Raw genomic sequence first — 17,863 nt, forward strand, 5'->3', positions numbered from 1 at the left:
TGTTTGACTCTTAACCCAGGTCCAGTGGTTGGAAGGAATATTCAGATATTTTACTTAAATAGCAATACTACAGTGTAGAAATACTACATACTAAAATACTAAACGTTCTGCATCAAGAACAAGTAATAAAGTACTAAAAGTAAAAGTAAGGCCAACTCACTATGCAGAATGACAGATTAAATCATCATATAAATATACATTATTGGATTATTGTTTCGTGAATGTGTTCACTATAATTTTGCATCTGGTAAATGTGAAGGAAATTTGAATTATTTATGTATTCTTGAATAGGTTAATTCATAGTTGTGTGTCATAATTTATTGGTTTATTTGTATTTTGAATCAATCCATTTAATTTAGCTAAATAACTAAAGCTGTCAAATAAATGTAGTGGTCTCAAAAGTAAATGTACTTAGTGACTTTAGTAGTGTTGTCACGATACTGGAATTTCTTTCTTTGATACAAGACCTTGAAAAAATATCAATATTTGAAATCATGTTCGATGATACTAGTCTACATTGGCAGTAACATGAACACGACTCCACTTTAAACATGAGATTAATTCATTATATTATTTTCCCATGAAGTTGGTCATCACTTTCACTTCTTTACACACACTTGATATGTAGCCAGTGTTACAGAAATATTTATATTCTTTACCATTGGGGAAACTGGCAGCTTTCTTTCCTTGTCTTAATATCAAAATCCGATCTACACAGCCAAGTTTACATTTAATGGGTTACTCCGCTGCTACTCAAACACTCATTGACAACATTAAGCTTTTATTCATGACTCATGGTCATCTGCTGCATTTCAACACTCCGTAACATTTCATGAAAGAGACGCGTTTACTTCAGGTCATGTTTTTGTGCCTGTAATATGCTTAAGTTAATAATGACCTGCTGCTAAATTGACGTGTCTGTATCTGATTGACACACGGTGCATTGTTGGATTTGAATGAATCCCTTTCAACCAAGTTGTTGGAGGTTCATTGTCAGAGGCTAACCTTCCAGGGGGCGGGACCCCAGCTATTACAGCTGTAAAGCTAATGTCAGACTCAGTAATGTGGGTTTCATTTCATAGTTTTTTTCCGTCACTCCCCTGTTGCCTCTGTGCTGTTCTCAGTGTATGTTTTAGAGGAGTGATTTTATATATTGCATGAGTTATACATGGCTGATTGAGTGACAGCGTCAGTCTTTTGAAGATGCATTTTGTTGTGGCTACTCTTCTCCACTGTTCTGCTCTGCTGTCGCTGCATGCAGCACTTCAACACTGCTACTCATATATATAGCATGTCACAAGGCCACCCTTCCTCCTGCCGTCCACCATAGGCTCCTATTCCCTGTGAGTGAGTCTGTTACTGTCACTCTGCTGTCTGCATGAACACTGGACATGCGTGAGGAGAGTGGCGACGTCAATGACTCTGTATTAATTAATCTATAATACATCCATTTCACAGTAGTTTTGTTGACTTAAACATAAGCAAGAGAATCCAATTAGCCATACAAAATATGTGTTTGCACCTTCACAGTGCATTGAAATGGATCATAAAGGGCTTTTCTGGAATTTATTTTCCCAATCAGTGCTCATTTGTCTATTTTATGATGTACTATTAGAGATTACGATTGTCTCGAGGATAAATGTGTAACATTCAGAGGCGCAGGCCTTGAACAATAAGGAAACAAGAGTAACCTCATCTCTGACATTTTTAGCCATTTTTGCTCTCATTATGAGCACGTTTTAACCTCATTATGAGCACTTTAACCAAGCAATCTAACTGCTGATTTAGAAATCCTGCCCCAGATGAAAAACATGTCATACTGCACTAATAATGGAAGTCCTCTCTTGTTTATTATTGATTATCTTCTGTGAACACCTGGGTGGTCCTTGCGCATTTAAACCCTGCACAACAATAAGTGTGTAAATCATTATCCTGTTAAATGAAGCTCATTAGCATCATCACTTCATCAGAAAATAACACCTATTTGTGAAAATAAGAAACGAGTACCGCATTCCTATGGCCATTAACCAAATCATTGCTAAGTTCATAAAGGACTCAGTGAACCTGAGAGAGGCTTGGAGCCGTTGCTGTTGTGGGCCTGTAAAAGCCTATCACATCTTTTATGGGATATTGGGCTAATTAAACTTGATTTGACATGACAGCGGAGATTTCTAGTGCATTTGCACACAACAGACTTTTCATAAACCAGTAGCCTAATACTGAACAGTACTTTAGATAATTCACAGAATCTTTCAAAAGTGCTAAAATATGTAGGATGAAGTGAAATATTCACTGCTTTCACACTTTCATCTCATTGCATATCCGAACAGATACAATCCCAAAGCATGCAATATCACACAAATGGTGCAACTTTGTTGTATCATATGCCTCAGGGTAAAATGATATTTAGCGGGGAGCAAAAAGATAGGTGGTGATCATTATGAAAGAAATACTTTAAAGTAATTTCTAGAAACGGTTTTGACAACAAATTAAGGAATCTTGCATAGAAATTACAGTGCACAGCAGCACAGCTAGTCTTTCCATAGGCAGCTATTAAATCCTCTCCCCATTGCTATTGCTCCACGTCATTCCAATTTGCAAATATTTCTCTTTGGATTAATTTGGAAGACAAATAATTCACTAACAAGCATGATGCAGTCAACTCTCTGTCGCTGTGCATGTTCCCCCTTTGGCCACCTTTATTTTTAGTTAGTAATTTGACAGCCCTACCACATATTTCTATACATTTACATTCTCATTTGAATTTAGTATCCTTGGGGAGCATAACCTTTGTAATTTCAATTACTCTAATGGACTGAACACATATCAAGTATGCTTTTAGCCTTGTATATGCCACTCCGACTGAATTGGAATATGCCAGTGGCAATAAATTAATTAATTTCATTCCAAATCCCTCTCAACTACGGTGTCATCTTTCCTCATAATACAATACAGTAACTTTGTCAGCTGGCATCATACGGAGTACTGTAGATCTACACCCTCTGTAGATGCATGATGCACACTGTGCTCAGATATAGGCTACGATATGCACACGCATACACACAAAAATCCTATGACTCAGCATCCTCGGGCCTCCTGTGACTACAGCCAGACCTACTTTTCCATATCTTTCAGTTATCATAAGCAGAGCGAGGCTGACTCAAATGTCATGTCTGAGACACGTGACAGGGCACATCTGTAATCAGGGTGTGACTCCTCACCTCCGAGGTTCATCCCGGCCTGGAGACACTTCCGTACGCGACACGCTGGACAGTTTTTCCTTCGGATCTTGTCGATGATGCAGTCATTTCTCCCGGCACACAGGTAGTTGTGCTGACCTACAGAAAGACAGGACACATTATCAGAACGATGGTGGGAACCGATGGTGGGAACCGATGGTGGGAACCGACGTTCCATGATATTTTCAAAGTGATGAGCAGCAAAGATAAACAAAAACAAAGAAAATAGAGCAATAAAGACGAAGTTAAAGAAAGCCAACTTATGTAATATGAATCCTATTTGTATGAATGTGATTTAAATGAACAGAAGTAAATGTATGATTCTACTGTAGAGGCTGTTGTGTAATGTAGGTCAACACAGAAAAAACGTGAAAATGTAAAAGATCTACATTTCACGACTTTCACTATGAAAATGATCAAAATTGTGATTATTCCACTCTCACATTCTAGAACGCATGACTAATGGTGTATTTTACAGTATATGGCATGAGGGTATTAATATTCGCTGCACCCAGGACACTGGCTGCAGCTAGACTATTCCTGACAGTGATGCTAACATGGCGAGAATCCCTCCTGCCTCCTGCCTAGCCCTTAGCTAAACCCAATGATCTCCCATTTCAGAGCGCTTCCTTCCGCTTCACTAGTTCTTCACTGTACAGCTCCTCTCCTCCTCCAGTCTTCTCCTTCTCTGTGACTCCATCCCACTTTTTTTCCTCCCTTTTTTCCACACGTCCGCCAGCCTCAGAGCGCCATACGCCCACACACAGGCAGGCTCATGCTCGTGCACACATACAGTCATTCACTCGCTCACTCCCATACATACACACACACACCGCCAAAGCTGCTCCACTTGGCAATTTAGAAAAAAAAAAGAAATACTGTGAATGTTGTAGCTGCTTTCACAAACAAATACACACATGGACTTCACAACACAACCCAGATGGAGTGGTATAGTGTGGTGCAGTGACCCCAATGACCCCAGTACATGGCTTGTCTCCCTTAGTGTCGATTTTTTGAATTAATCTCTGATGGTGTATATGGTAGTGTGCATGCACATACTGGCAGGTCAATGTATATCTGTGTTTCCCTGAATGTTCGTCTTCATGTTCTTCAAAAGTACCCGAGATTTCTGGCATGAAAGCTTGTGCGTTGTTTACGTACAGCTTGCTCATACATGTGCATTCTGTGCATCGCGTTTGTTGCATCTACAGTACAGTATTTGTGTTTGTGTGTCGGACTGAGCAGAAGTTGTTTTCTGAGCTAGCAGGAGTAGTGCACAGTGTGTCTGTCTGGCTGCTGCCAAAAGCCAAGGAACCGAGCTGCAGGAGGAGAGGCAGCAGCTGTAGCCCCACCACTATTTCTGGCTAAATCACATGACCGTTACATAAGCCCATTTTTCTTGCTCTAAAAAACAGTAAACTGCGACACAGGAAACACAACGCAGCCATCCCCTTCCCCACCCCCCTCGTGCACGCACGCACGCACACACACACACACACACACACTTGTTTGGATGGGCCGGACCAATTGGCATTTCTGAAAAACTCTGGAGCCTTCCTGTCAACAGTTCTGCTCATTCCGTGAATCTTGTAATAATTGTTAGAGTGAAATACACTTTATTGAGACAGGCAAAGTCGTAGTCCAATGGTGTGTGTGCGCGCCACTGTGTGTGTATCCAAAAAGGAGAGCGAAGTTGTTTATTTATGTACTGTGTGTGCATGCACTCGCATGCCCCTGCACAGCGTGTTTACCTCTGAATATGTGCATTTGCTTATCAACCTACTGATGAATGCTACTTTTTAGTCTTACCTTGGAAATCGTTTCAAAAAGATATCATCATTTCATCTCCTATTAAAATGGTTTTAAATTCCTCAGATACTGTAATAAACTTGACATCCTTATCAAAACTCCTGTCTGCTGGTACAATGCCCACTCTGTCAGCATTCTCCATTACATGGCAACCCTCAGAGTTTTTTAATGGAGTCCACTCACGTCTACTTTTAGCTAATGATCTCACAATCTGGCAACAACCCGCTGAGTAGTCTCTGTTGTCTGTCAGCTCCAGCATCCTCAATTATGAGGACATCCTTCTGAAAGGAATACTCTTTCCTATGGGGACCCCACTTTAACAAGTGGGAATCCTAAAAAAAAAGAATCATTGCTGTACAAACAGGAGTCAGACAGATTCAGGGCTTTGCTAAAATATAGCCTTCAACCTGACATTTGTGAATAGCCACCAGACACAAGTGGTCAGGCCCCTGGTTGTGTAAATAGCCTCTCAGATACAGTAGCTGGCCCACGTTCATATTTAGTATTTATCGTGGCTGCAGATTTCGTAGTTGCAAGCCGGTCCTGCAGTCACAAGACGGCAAATAACTAAAGGATGTGCTCAAAATGTCAAGATGTCACTCTCATCGATTTTTGCCATTTAACCATCCATTCACAAAGCATTTGGTCAATTCTGCACTCTGAGATTCTTTTTGAATGAAAAGTGCTTTATAAATAAAATGCATTACTATTATTATTATTGCTGTGATCGTCGCTCATCGGTTATTAATTCAACTTAAATTACACAACAAAACAAAAATACAACAAAAATACCAAAGAACAACAACAAAAACAACAACATGTAATTGTTGTTAGCACTGGGCCAGCAGCAAGTCGCAACTGCAGTTCTTTGGTCAACACACAAACAGCTGTGTTGGATGTGACTACACAATTAAATGTCCTTGTCTGGAGTGTTATGAGGGTGCAGAAGTTAACACAGAATGTGATAGAAGCTGTTATTTTGTTTACTAATCTCTTTACTTCCATAAGTATCTGCTATGTATCTCGTAAGCGTTGTCCTGTGCATTTACATTTCACAAAGATGTTGCACCATCTGCTGCCTTTTTTTACATAATGTGTCGAGTCATTATTTAGGCCTCAATCTGGTATTTGGAGGATTTACGATGTGGAACGACAGCCAGGTATTGCAGTGTTTATGATAAAATCGGTTTGACTCCAAAATCAGTTTGACAGCACTCTCACCCACGGTGCAACACATTTTTTTTCAACTGTTTGTCAAGAAACAATTAAAAAGATTTCTATTTGACTGTATCATATCAATAAAGTGTTTTCAGACTATGGGGTTACACCAGAAAGGATCCCTTTCTTCTGAGCCTCCTTTCTTTGTGCATTTGAGGTGCATCTGCAGCATAGCATTTGGTACACCGGACTAACCGGTCGTACTGTACCTTCAGCTCACCCGTCATCAGTGAAGAAAGCTGATGAAGCACATCAGATTGTCACTGCTCATTTGGCTGAACACAAAAGGTGTGACCCACTGACTGCATTATTTTTGCATTGATGTCAAAGAACAAAGGTGTCACCGGGGAGCAGGAAGAGTTGGAGGTCAGATTATATCCACTGAAGGTCAGGGCACATAGGAAGGAGTGTGTGTGCATATGTGAACGAGTTATATCCTCGTGCATGCAATACACCTTCAGCATATCTGTTGCTGAGGGTTTATTCAATTTAGGCAAAATGCTGAGAATGTATGTTTATTGTAGAGCAGAAATAAGTTGTCAATGAATTGAATATTGATTCGAAAGAAGAAAGAAAATAATCAGCAGCAAGTTAAATAATTATGTAATTTATCAAGAAGAAACAGCAAAGATGATTAAGAATTTGCTGAGTTTCTCTGCTCTTTAAAAAAAATGTTTTGGACTCTTTGTCAGACACAACAAGCCATCTTGAGTTGCCAGATTAGCTTGAGGGATTTTTCATTGTAATATTTCACAGGCTAAACAATTTATCAATGTATAAAAAAAAGAAAACGGGCACATTTGTTGTTTTAAAAAATGCTTGCAGCCCCAATATGTTGTATGCACATATGTATCTATTTTTAAACCAGAAAGGATGTAACACACAGACACACACACACACTGGGACAGTAAATCTATCAAGGCTGCATTAGAGAGACCCTTTCTCAGGCTGCATTCTCTGACCTAAATGCCTATTAGCAATGTGGGTCACACACATATTTACAGTAAGCTTTGAAGATTTAATTTCTACCTAATGCTGTACAACTGAAATCCTATACTGCTTAATGAAGACCTGCGTGTTCATGCATGTGTGCATGGTTAGTTTGCGCCCCTGCGGCTGTGTTTGTATGTTGAACGCAGTTTCTGAGCAAAGAAGCGCTGGTGTGAGACGAGTTGTGGAGCTGGAATCGGGGGCTGCTAAATGGCTTCACTCCAGCCGTTGTTTCACGAGCCTCTCTCACACACAACCTGAAGCATTCACTCCAGCACGGGTAGGGGAGGGGGTTGGGTGGGAGGCCTTTTTATTCCCCCGGCTTCAGCTGAAAAAAGAGGCGATTGGATGGCAGAGCTGCCACTCGGAGCAGGAACGGTGCGAGTCGTGTCCTCGGACGACCTCTCCCACAGAGGTGGTGCCGAGGAATACGTTTTTAGATTAACACCAGCGCCTTGGAAACCGCGGCCCAGTCACACTGCAGAACACACTGGGGCCGCAACAAGGTTGACTAACGTCTTTGTAAACCTCTCAGTTCAAGAAGTGAACAACAAGAAGAAGTGAGCAAAAAGCAGGGTATTATTGCACAGAGCAGACATGCCGAGCCACTGATGACATGCGAATAATAAGCTTGCGTTCAACTCTTCAAATGCGCTCCACATGGAGCCATTTATTGAGTGCAGCTGTCTCGTATCAACAAACTAGTCTTTAGTGGAGCGGGTGCAGGAGAGAAGCACATATGAATGCATTAAGCTATTTCCACATTTCATTAGCGATAATAACACATATTTACAAACTGTTGTTTAACGTCAGAAGGCATTTCCCCGCGGCGCAGTACACACGTTTGTAGTGAAGAGTCCATTCATTTCAACGGAGCCTATACATTGGCTGCGTGTTTTTCATATGACAGTTGAGTCAACAGTAGCAATGCAACTGCAAAACTTCATAAAAGTTATTACACTTCTTCTTTGTTTGTTTGTTTACTATGTGCGTGAGTGGAGTAGCTGTATCAGATAAGTGAACAGACGAGCAGGTGGATGAATGCTTTTTCTTCTTCTTTTCTTTATGAAAGAAGTGGATGTGAAAGCTTAAAGAATGAATTGAGGGCTTTTTGAAAAGCTCACAGTCAGAACTCTGCACATAATTGAGCGTTTCTACATATTTCCCCGGGACCGTGGTTATAAACTTCATGGTGCACCGTCGGCTTTGCCTTCTGGTAGATACGACAAGTGGAATGAATGTTTGTTTTTTCTCGAGGAGGGCGGTGGAAGGAACATGTGACCAATAAATATTCCAAAAAGATGGTCTAAATGTAAACCTAAAATACAGCCCTCAACAAATAACTGAGCCAACCTCCGATGATGTAACGTAAAAAGCCAACAATGACTTAGATGAGGGGGAAACCAGACCCACCGCAGTCGGTAGGATTTCACCTGATTGGTTGGTGACTCTGGAATGCTAACTAGCTCTGTAGTAAAAGGCTGTGAGCCAGTTAGTCGTCTAATGAGCTACAGCCGACTGAAAAGTTTAGTCCCCCCCAGGCGGGCAGTGCCAAAGGAAATTAAACACGGGCTGGATTATTCCCCTTCTACAGATGCCCGCACTCTGCAGTCGTCTCTTACATCTCATGCATGCCGAGTCTACGTTTTTTTTAACTTTGAGAAAAAAAGAGGAGGAGGAGGGGAGGAGTAAAACGTCTTCTCACGTCCTGACTTACACCTCTCCGGGCGCTTACTGCTGACACATCGTTTTCCATCCCTCTCCCCGTGTCTTACTCCCTCTCCCGGCTCCTCCTCTCTTTATCTCTCTGTCTGCGTCTGACTTTTTCTTTGTCCTTCCCCCAACCCCCCTCCCTCACTGTATCTGTTTCACCGTCCTCTATCTCTCTTCACTTTGCAAAATCCTTCTCTCACTATGTTCACCCTTTGCCTCCCTCCACCTTGCAGCTCTCTTTACACCTCAGCAGCAGCTGCGGAGGGGGTCAAGTAAGGTGACAGCTCGCTTTGCACATTGGAAGGGCGCGCAAGTCGCACGCAACCTTGATGACATCACACCGCGGTGTGGGTTGCCCTCATTACGCTTTGATGGGTTTTGCACAGTTGCGTTGGTTTGGTAGTGACGCATCAAGAGAAAGCTCCCTTTTAAAAACAGGGAGATGACCATAAAGTAAAGAGCGCTGCATTAGATTCAAAGGGCATCACATAATCAACAAGTCCATTTCTGTGTGATCATACGCCAAAGGAATCGAGCTGCAGATGTGCAAAGCGTGTTTAGATGTGAGCTCCTTAGAGCCTCATCTGACTAACACTCTCGCACAAAGTCACATCTTTAGCTTGTGCCGCCGGCTCTCTGCTGGCCAAGCTTGAAGCAAGAACAATGGCATATCTGATTGGATAACCCCTGACACATAATCTGGTTTCAGGTCTCCGTAATGACAGTGTGTAAATATCATCAAATTAAGGAATGATTTGATTGGATATAAAAGTGCAATTCCTCCAACGATCAGAACAACACCTAGAGGGCCTGATGGCTGGCTGGCAGGCTTGTTTGCTTGGGTTTTTTCCTGCCTGCACCGGGTCTGTACGAGTGCATTTTGTATCCAAACACTCAATTTAATGAGTGAGGCCAACGCCTCAGGCACAAAATGAAAAGCAAATTATGGCTTGTGATTTTCCCCTCAGCTAAATATAACATAAAGGGATGCTGCGGGAGAATTACCTACTGAATTATTTTTTTTCTGACGTTGCCTTAATAGCTCTTGCAAAAGTGATCGACGCTGTATGCTGCCGAAATGGAAAGAACAAGAGAAATTGCTGTAATGCAAAATTAATAAAACTTACTGAATAACGGTAGCAGAGGTTTCTTCCTCTTATAGTTATACAACTATTAGTGTTCAGGATTAGAGTTGAAACAACACATGTCACTCTTTTGTAAACAATGAAGATGTTTTTTTCCTTCTTTTTAAATGGACAGTGTGAGAAAAGTTTGCAGCGCTCAACACACTAACATTGAGATTTTAATTGCAAATTGCACCATTTCATCTGCTTGCGTTTTCTTTTTGCATTTTCTCGGTGCTGTCAAACTTTCAAATGAGTGTCTTAAATTGCTTGTGATTCCAGTCAGCATTGATCTTTTTTTTTTCTTCCATTTACGTGTGTTGAGTTCTCCCAGTCACCCCCCGAGGAAGAAGAAAAAAAGCCGCGCGGCGATATCTTGTTTCGACAGGAGCGAATGACGTACCTTCCACGGCTCTTTTGAAGAACACCTTGCAGCTTCCACACGTCACGACGCCGTAGTGGCATCCTGAGGCCTCGTCTGCACACACCAGGCACACTTTGGCCGTTGAGGACGGCTGTCTCAGCGGCGAGCTGAAAAGGACACACACGCGCACACAAACAAAACAGTTGTAAGACTCGACGTGAATCAACACAGATTTCTTTTTTTTTTTAAAAGACAACCAGCAAAGCCAGGGCAGAGTGTCCCCTTTCTTCGCGCCGTTATTGCCTGATTCCCATTGTGTAATATTCTTGTGTTTTCACGACCCCACTGTACAGTAGCAGCACCGTGTGGCTAACCATAAAGATGTCCGCCAACCGAGAGAGGAGGGCTTTGCACTCAACTGATTTATAGCTTCACCAGGCTTATAGAGACGCCAATGACAGAATTATAGAGGGGATTATTTAAATTCAATAAGCAGAGGGACACAGAGCGAGATGTCAAATTTAAGCAGGATCCAAAACACTTCTTGTCCCCTCCTCTGGCAGAAAAAGTGAAAGTCGCTGGAAACAGTATTGAGCGGTGGCCAAAAATAAGAAAAACTGTGATTGAGCAAAGAATTTACTGTGTAGTAGAGTCAGCTGTGCAACAAGTTCAGGGTCAAAGATCAAAGCTGAGAATGGGTACCGATGTGTGCTGTACTGTAAATTGTATGTCGTGTTGTCATCATTTACTCTGAGCAACATCGGCAAGAAGGCTTTGTTTACTTTGGCATCATTTACAGCTCTCACTGCTGACTGATTTCTACAATTACATGACCGATAAAGCTCAGGATTTACACTACATTCCTACTCATGCGGTGCTAAATGGGAGAATTGGTTATAGTTCGTTACAGTTTACCTATTCCTGCAAATAGGTGTCAAAGGTCAAAAGTAAATGGATGACATGCCTGTCGAGTTAAGCTATGAACAAAAGAGGCACGCTCAAAGCAGTTTAAAGGACTTGCAGAGGACACAAAAAGTAGGGCGTGACAGATTTATCTATACTCTATATCAAGGTACATTATCAGATTCACCTTGATGATTCTAAAAAAAGAAAAAAAAACCTTGTCTTCATAATCAGTCTCCTGTCGGCTTCATTCTGAAACGTTTTTTTCCTGTTAAATAAGGGTAGGACAAGTTAAAGGAAGTGGGCCGTCTGCTAATCAGCCGGTTAAACTTCTGCTTCGATGTCAGTCGTTGTGGTAGTTTTGTCAGTTAGACATTTGTTCAAAACTGCAATATGAGAGCGCTGTATGTACAGTGGACATTGTCGGTATTGCAGCCCGATAAACCAGTGGGCCAATATCATCGGATGATTTTGCTTCCCAGAGATACTGCATAAGTACCATGAAATAACACTACCAAAATGCCAAATACTTTTGACATTATTTGGAAATATTGTCAGTAGTACATTATATTTACAAGTTTATTTTTTAACTCTAAGATGTCAATGTTTTGAAAACCAAATGTAAGGGTATATTGGCTTCAAAAAGTATACTGAGCATCCCTTCAGTATACTAGATGTAGATCCAATGCTAAACCATATATTAAAGCATTTTAAGCATCTATATCAAACGCATTTCCAAGAACATTAAGACTAAATCTTTTCCTTAAAATAAGGTCTGCTAAATGGAGATGGAAAGCGAAAGATAGATGGAGAGGGGGGGCAGGTACATTTTGAAATATGACATGGTTTCATCAGTTTTCAGAGTAAGCATGCCCTATGGATGAATCTGAATGATTATCTTATATTAAGGCATGCTTCTTATTCACGCTACTTATTAATGGATTGACACTGAATCAGTTGGCTCTCACAATTTACAAAAAAATGGGACATGCATTTACATTCTGAGTAGATTCAAAGCTTCCTGCATTTAAGGACAGGTCCTCAGAAAGGAAAATAAATAAATAGGGATGTCAAATATTTGATAAGACATTTCCCTTAATGTGCATACACACGCGCACACACCACACACAAAGAACACAACACGTAGATGGGTACAAAGAGAGAACACCTTGTATCAAAACATTAAAAGTGGCCTCAGCTTCCCCTTCTTTTCCGTCCTAATTACCGCGCTGCCATCTCAATCAATAACATGCAAGGTGATTGTCTGGTTAACATTCTCCTTACATCCTTCATCAAACCAGCTGCCAAGCACTCTCTCTCCTCCTCTCTCTGTCTCTCTCCCTCGCACACACACACTCACTCACTCACTCTCTCTCTCTCGCTCTCTCTCTCTCTCCCTCTCCCTCTCTCTCTCTCGCACACACATTTCCTCCAGGGGACTTGCTGGAAAGGGGTACAGCAACAGCACACTCGGATACAATCAGGACCACTGATCTAATTCCCTCTCGTCCATCTACACACACACATTCAATTTGTTAGGACGCTTAGAGGAGTCTCTGGTGAGGTGTTTGTCTGACTAGATCTCTCTGGCACCGGGCCCCATGGATTCAGCTAATGTGAGTGTGTGTACGTGTGCTTGCACAAAACCAATCCATGTCGAGGTGGGTTTTTCAGCATGTTAATCTGCTGAATATTGCCAGCCAGCCACCCCTGTCCAATACATTGGATTTTTCACACCATTACAAAGCGGGTTTAACAAGAAAGCAAAGAAAGTTTACAGCCAAGATCAACACCATGGAGCACATGAGAGGTCTAAAGTAGCTGCTTCTAAAATGCAGTCAGTGGTCCAGCCTTTTAATAATGCCACACATTAAAACCTTGTCACTGCGTGCCAGACTGCCTGCCTGCTGGTCCACCAACAAGGTGACTTCCCCTCCCTCAGAGAAGTATATAGGTCATTCACTCTCTCTGCTTATGAAACCAGAGCAGACAGGCCAGGCTGCAGTGACTGTGCACCAACGGCTGCCAGTAGCACAAAACTAAACACGGGCGAACCAGACATTCCCAAATCAGGCTCTTTCTGCAGAGATGATAGCCTGCGCTATGTCAACGTACGGGCACAAACGATAATGTAATGTGCTTTTAATGTGCTTAAGAGAATAAGGGGAATGAGATGCAACGACGGTCTCCAGTCAGAGTCAAAATTGGTACGTTGTGGGTAAGTGGTCTTTGACCACGAGGACACAATAAATACATTTCCTTTTTGCTGGGCTTGTCATTTTCATAGTTTAAAGTATTCTGAGGTTGCAATTTAATTCTGTTTCCATTAAGGTTCAAATGATGACGTAGCGCAGTAACAAAGTAACATTGTTCTTAAGTCCTGCATGCAGGACCTTATGTCACCGTTCATCTCATACTGAAAACACAAGGCCAGACTGCAGAAGAAACACAATTGCATTGATAATGTTATTTGCTAGAGATGTCCATTATAGGTCAATGTACAGCATAATTAATACACAATAACATGTTTAACCTTCTCCTTGAAGATGAGACTTTCTTCATTTTTTAAAGAAGAAAATTCAATTAATTCCTCACCATATCTCTAAAATAATGTGGATGACAAGTTCTGCAGTTGTGTGCAGGCTACTTCTGTGAACTGGGGCTTTGTTTCTCCACCGTGTCTTTATTTCTGGGTACAATCTCAGACTGACTCAATGGGACTGGCTGCACAGATCAAAGGTCTCATTCTTCGCTCCAGTTGTTGCTTTTTTTCTCTTCCTACAGAAACCCCAGGGCAGCGGTTTCATTGTTTTCAGTGTCCTTTCATCTTAAAAGATAACACACAAAGCTAACAACTGATTTAGTTGTTGTTTATTTCCCATGAGGATACAGATGAGTGCGAGTACACAATGCCTGTTTCTTCCCACCAAAATGTACAAGCAGAAACTTGTATCTCTTACTAACGCTCGCTGCTGCCCCCCCCCCCCCCCCCCACCCCCCACCCTACCGACGGGCTGCTTAGGAAAGAAGTTAATGAAATGACAAAGGAAAATACATTTGAGCGTGTTTGAAACCAGACGAAGCCCACTGTGCCTGGTAAATGTGTGAGGACCGAACCACAGGGCAGATGTTTGCCCTCAAAATTGGCCTCGTGCTTTTCTTCAAGTACTTCAGATGTCACACTGGGAGCATTCTCCAAATGGTGCAAATATCTCCACCCTGTCTCAGCTGCGGAAGGAATGCTAAATCAGTGAGAGCTGAGACCAGAAACAATTTCCGACGATCTATCAGAGGCCAATGTTGCACTTGATAATGACAGCAGTCAGTCAAAGTGGAATTTCTGTATTAGCTATATGGGTCAATATGGGTCACAAGAAAAGGTCATAAGTCTTCCGAGCTTGACGTAACTACGACAATTAGTTGGCATAGAAAACGAAACATGAAGTCAAATAAATGACAAGTTACAGATACAAGGGAAGTCAATGGGGCTCTAGTTATTCTGAGATTATCAAGATAACATCATTATGGGTGAATAATGGGCCGTCAGATGGCTGCATGATGGACGGCCCACGTGATAAGAATGAACCTTGTGATCCACATAAGTACATTAGCATGACAGTCAGTAAACAAGCAGCTGAGCCACAGAGAGAGATCTGTTGTATAGAAAAACAATGTCCTCCTCACGCATGTAACTATCATAAGACTCAACGTATTTCCCCAGAAACCTTTATGCTGGCCTTGTCACCGGAAAACCTGAATCGTGGCCAATATTAGTTGGCCCAGTTGAAACAAATTCCTTAAGACCTCTCTTTCCAGTTTGCAACCTCTACTTCTTCTTTTACTCTGTTTGGCTGACCCAGTGTAATGTGTAGCCTTTCCCAGCAACTTCTGACCCAATTAGTTTATTTGGCTTCATATCAGTTGTTGCAAACGTGCCCAAGTTGCATTTCTTTTTTGCACCATTATAAAACCTTTGAATATATTGAATGGAGACACGACTTCTGTCTCTCCCAAAGACACACACACTTCTGTGCTGTACTGTATTTAAACTGCTGTGGAGCCAGCCGCCCACTGTAAAGATAAATGTGTGTGTGTGTGTGTGTGTGTCTGCTCAAACACACACACACAGACTCATTCTAGAGGCTGTTATCACAGGGATCAGACAAGTACCACAGCCTCCCTGAACCTACCCCTCATGAAAGAGAAGCATCCTTGACTCTGCAAAAAAAAACACACACAAAACACACACAACTTCCATAGTACAGTGCGTCTCTGCAGTCTGGCCTACAATATTTATGAAAAACACACTTTTGGCATGCTGAAAAACCTTAAGCTAAGTCCGGTTTAAATACTTTTTATGTAACGCACAACTCGGCATGTTGGAAAGGTAAAGGTAGATTGGTTTAAACAAGCTGAGGGAGATGGAGAGGGAGCGAAAGAAGAGGAGAAAATGGCTTACATAACCATGAGCAGACAGTATAAATATTAGGTTGACACCCACTCACCGCCTCTCAAAGGGAGAGAGGTCTTATGGGTAGTGTTGGAGAGCCACCAGGGATTTATTTTTCCTGGTGAAGGTGACCCTTGCATTGGGCAGAGTACCTGAGCATACAGAAATATGAGATTTCCTCTTTGTCAGGCTTGTGTTACACTTGTGTTAAGGTTACAGTATAATCTACTCCGACTGGCTGCCTCTTATGGTGAAGAAAAAAAATCAGAACTTGGAAATGTTATGATGCAATAAGGTCATTTTTCCATCTCACAGTTTATAATTGTTCTTGTATCTTCCGTTAAAAAACTGTTTAAAAACCTTAAATACAGGTCAAATAAGGTGATTTCACCATCAAATAACAGATATTGCCAATTTCCTTTCAGATGGAATCTGGTGTCCCGCCTGTGACTGCATTCCTGGTTTTAAATTCCAAGCTGTTGTGTTGTCTCCTCTCCAACGCTTGGGCCTATAAACTTTAAGTGTCCTTTACCAGCAAATCATGATCGCCTGTCACATATAAATCCATTGTTTTGAATGTAACAGACACACACACACACACACACACTCACACTCACTGAGTTGATAGAGGGGTCAATGGGCAGAAACAGACTACAGTATCATTGTGATCTATACAGAGTATCCCGTTTGTACTCTACATGTCTGAAGCTGTATCTGTCTTTGACTTTAAATTCCTTGAACCAACTCCACAGCCACTCCTTCCTGAACTTTCACCTTTCCTTCAGTAAGCAGTCGCAGCTGGATGGCCCCGGGGCCAGAGGATACCTTTAGGGCAGCACTAGTGTAACTCGGCGGCTTTTAACTAAACAGAGCCAGACCATTTTCACTTCACTTGCTGTCACACACACAGTGAATGAAATTAATCACCTGAGATATTTTGGCTAAGTCGCAAAAGCATGCCGGCATGGCTCTCGGGGAGATGTGGCAGGGTGTTATTATCTGTTGGGGAGGATTATAGTGGCTGGAAACTACCGTGATTCATGCCTGTCGAGAGGTCGATCACATTCACGCAGGATAAAATTAGGCATGGAATGCCCCTGCTTGCCCAGAAGATTTGATCATAGTCTCTGTGCAGGGTGAAAGTGTTCGGCACGTTTTTTTCATACTTTTTAAACTGCACGCAAAAACTTGCAGCCATATAAAAAACACAAAAATGCAGCTTTTTGCATAATGGCACAAGAAGAAACAGTTCCTATACAGTTGATGGGGTCAACACACCCACTCACATTTCTGAACATATGCACAGGATTAATTTATACACGAAGCATGAACCAGGCCAAAGATCTCCAAAGGGCTCAATTTAGACAATTGTTGCATCTGAGCTTTGGAAATGCACAAGGCTGAGAAGGGGTGTAGGTGGGTGTAAATATCACACAAAAAAGTGAATGCGAGAAACCTTTGATTGGTTATGAAACCGCCTCAATTTAAAGCCAATGCCTCCATATGACTTACATAAGTAAAAGAGACCATTAGCGAGAAGTGTGGCTCTTTCTACATAGTTATTCTTAAAGCTTGCCCTGTGTGCCACTGGGTCAGATTTCTTGTGAAATTAGATGAAATCATGCAGGTTCATCAGAAACTCCTTCAGCTCAGCAGGGTTTAGCCGGCAGCCGACGGCGACACCACGCATCACCGGAGGGAAGAGAGGCACACGGGGAACCATAGCCAGGACCACATGGGGGAAGACTCTTCAAACCTGCTGCGGTAAAATGAGAAGTTTTCTGAAGTGACTCTGGTGCTTTGGAAGCACTACCGCTTGTGTCCACAGGGACCGCCAAAACCAACACAAATTAGAGTTCCTCGTAGAAGCTTTAACTTGGTTGCCTCAAAAACTTTCTCCATAGAGAGACATTTTTGGACCAAACAACAACCACCTGTAAAATGTTTGGTATTTGTATAACAACAACCCTGCAAACAATTGCACATGTAACCAAATCACATTGCAATTCAAAAAACTACAGCCGTTACTATGATTAATTCATCCCCGTGAAAA

At 41.9% G+C, this 17,863-nt stretch overlaps 1 protein-coding gene across 1 annotated transcript in view; it reads right to left on the reverse strand.

The window, feature by feature from the left end:
* The window catches only part of nr3c2 (nuclear receptor subfamily 3, group C, member 2), a 62,666-nt gene that overhangs the window by 14,179 nt on the left and 30,624 nt on the right, over window positions 1–17,863 (reverse strand). Inside the window, exons 3-4 of the mRNA XM_034540203.1 lie at window positions 10,497–10,624; window positions 3,222–3,338 (exon numbers count right to left, since the gene is read on the reverse strand). Coding sequence (XP_034396094.1) covers window positions 3,222–3,338; window positions 10,497–10,624 — 245 coding nt within the window. The remainder of the gene's footprint in view (window positions 1–3,221; window positions 3,339–10,496; window positions 10,625–17,863) is intronic.

The sequence above is a fragment of the Cyclopterus lumpus genome, chromosome 1 (genome assembly GCF_009769545.1).
Source record: "Cyclopterus lumpus isolate fCycLum1 chromosome 1, fCycLum1.pri, whole genome shotgun sequence".
In the NCBI taxonomy this organism is placed as follows: Eukaryota; Metazoa; Chordata; class Actinopteri; order Perciformes; family Cyclopteridae; genus Cyclopterus; species Cyclopterus lumpus.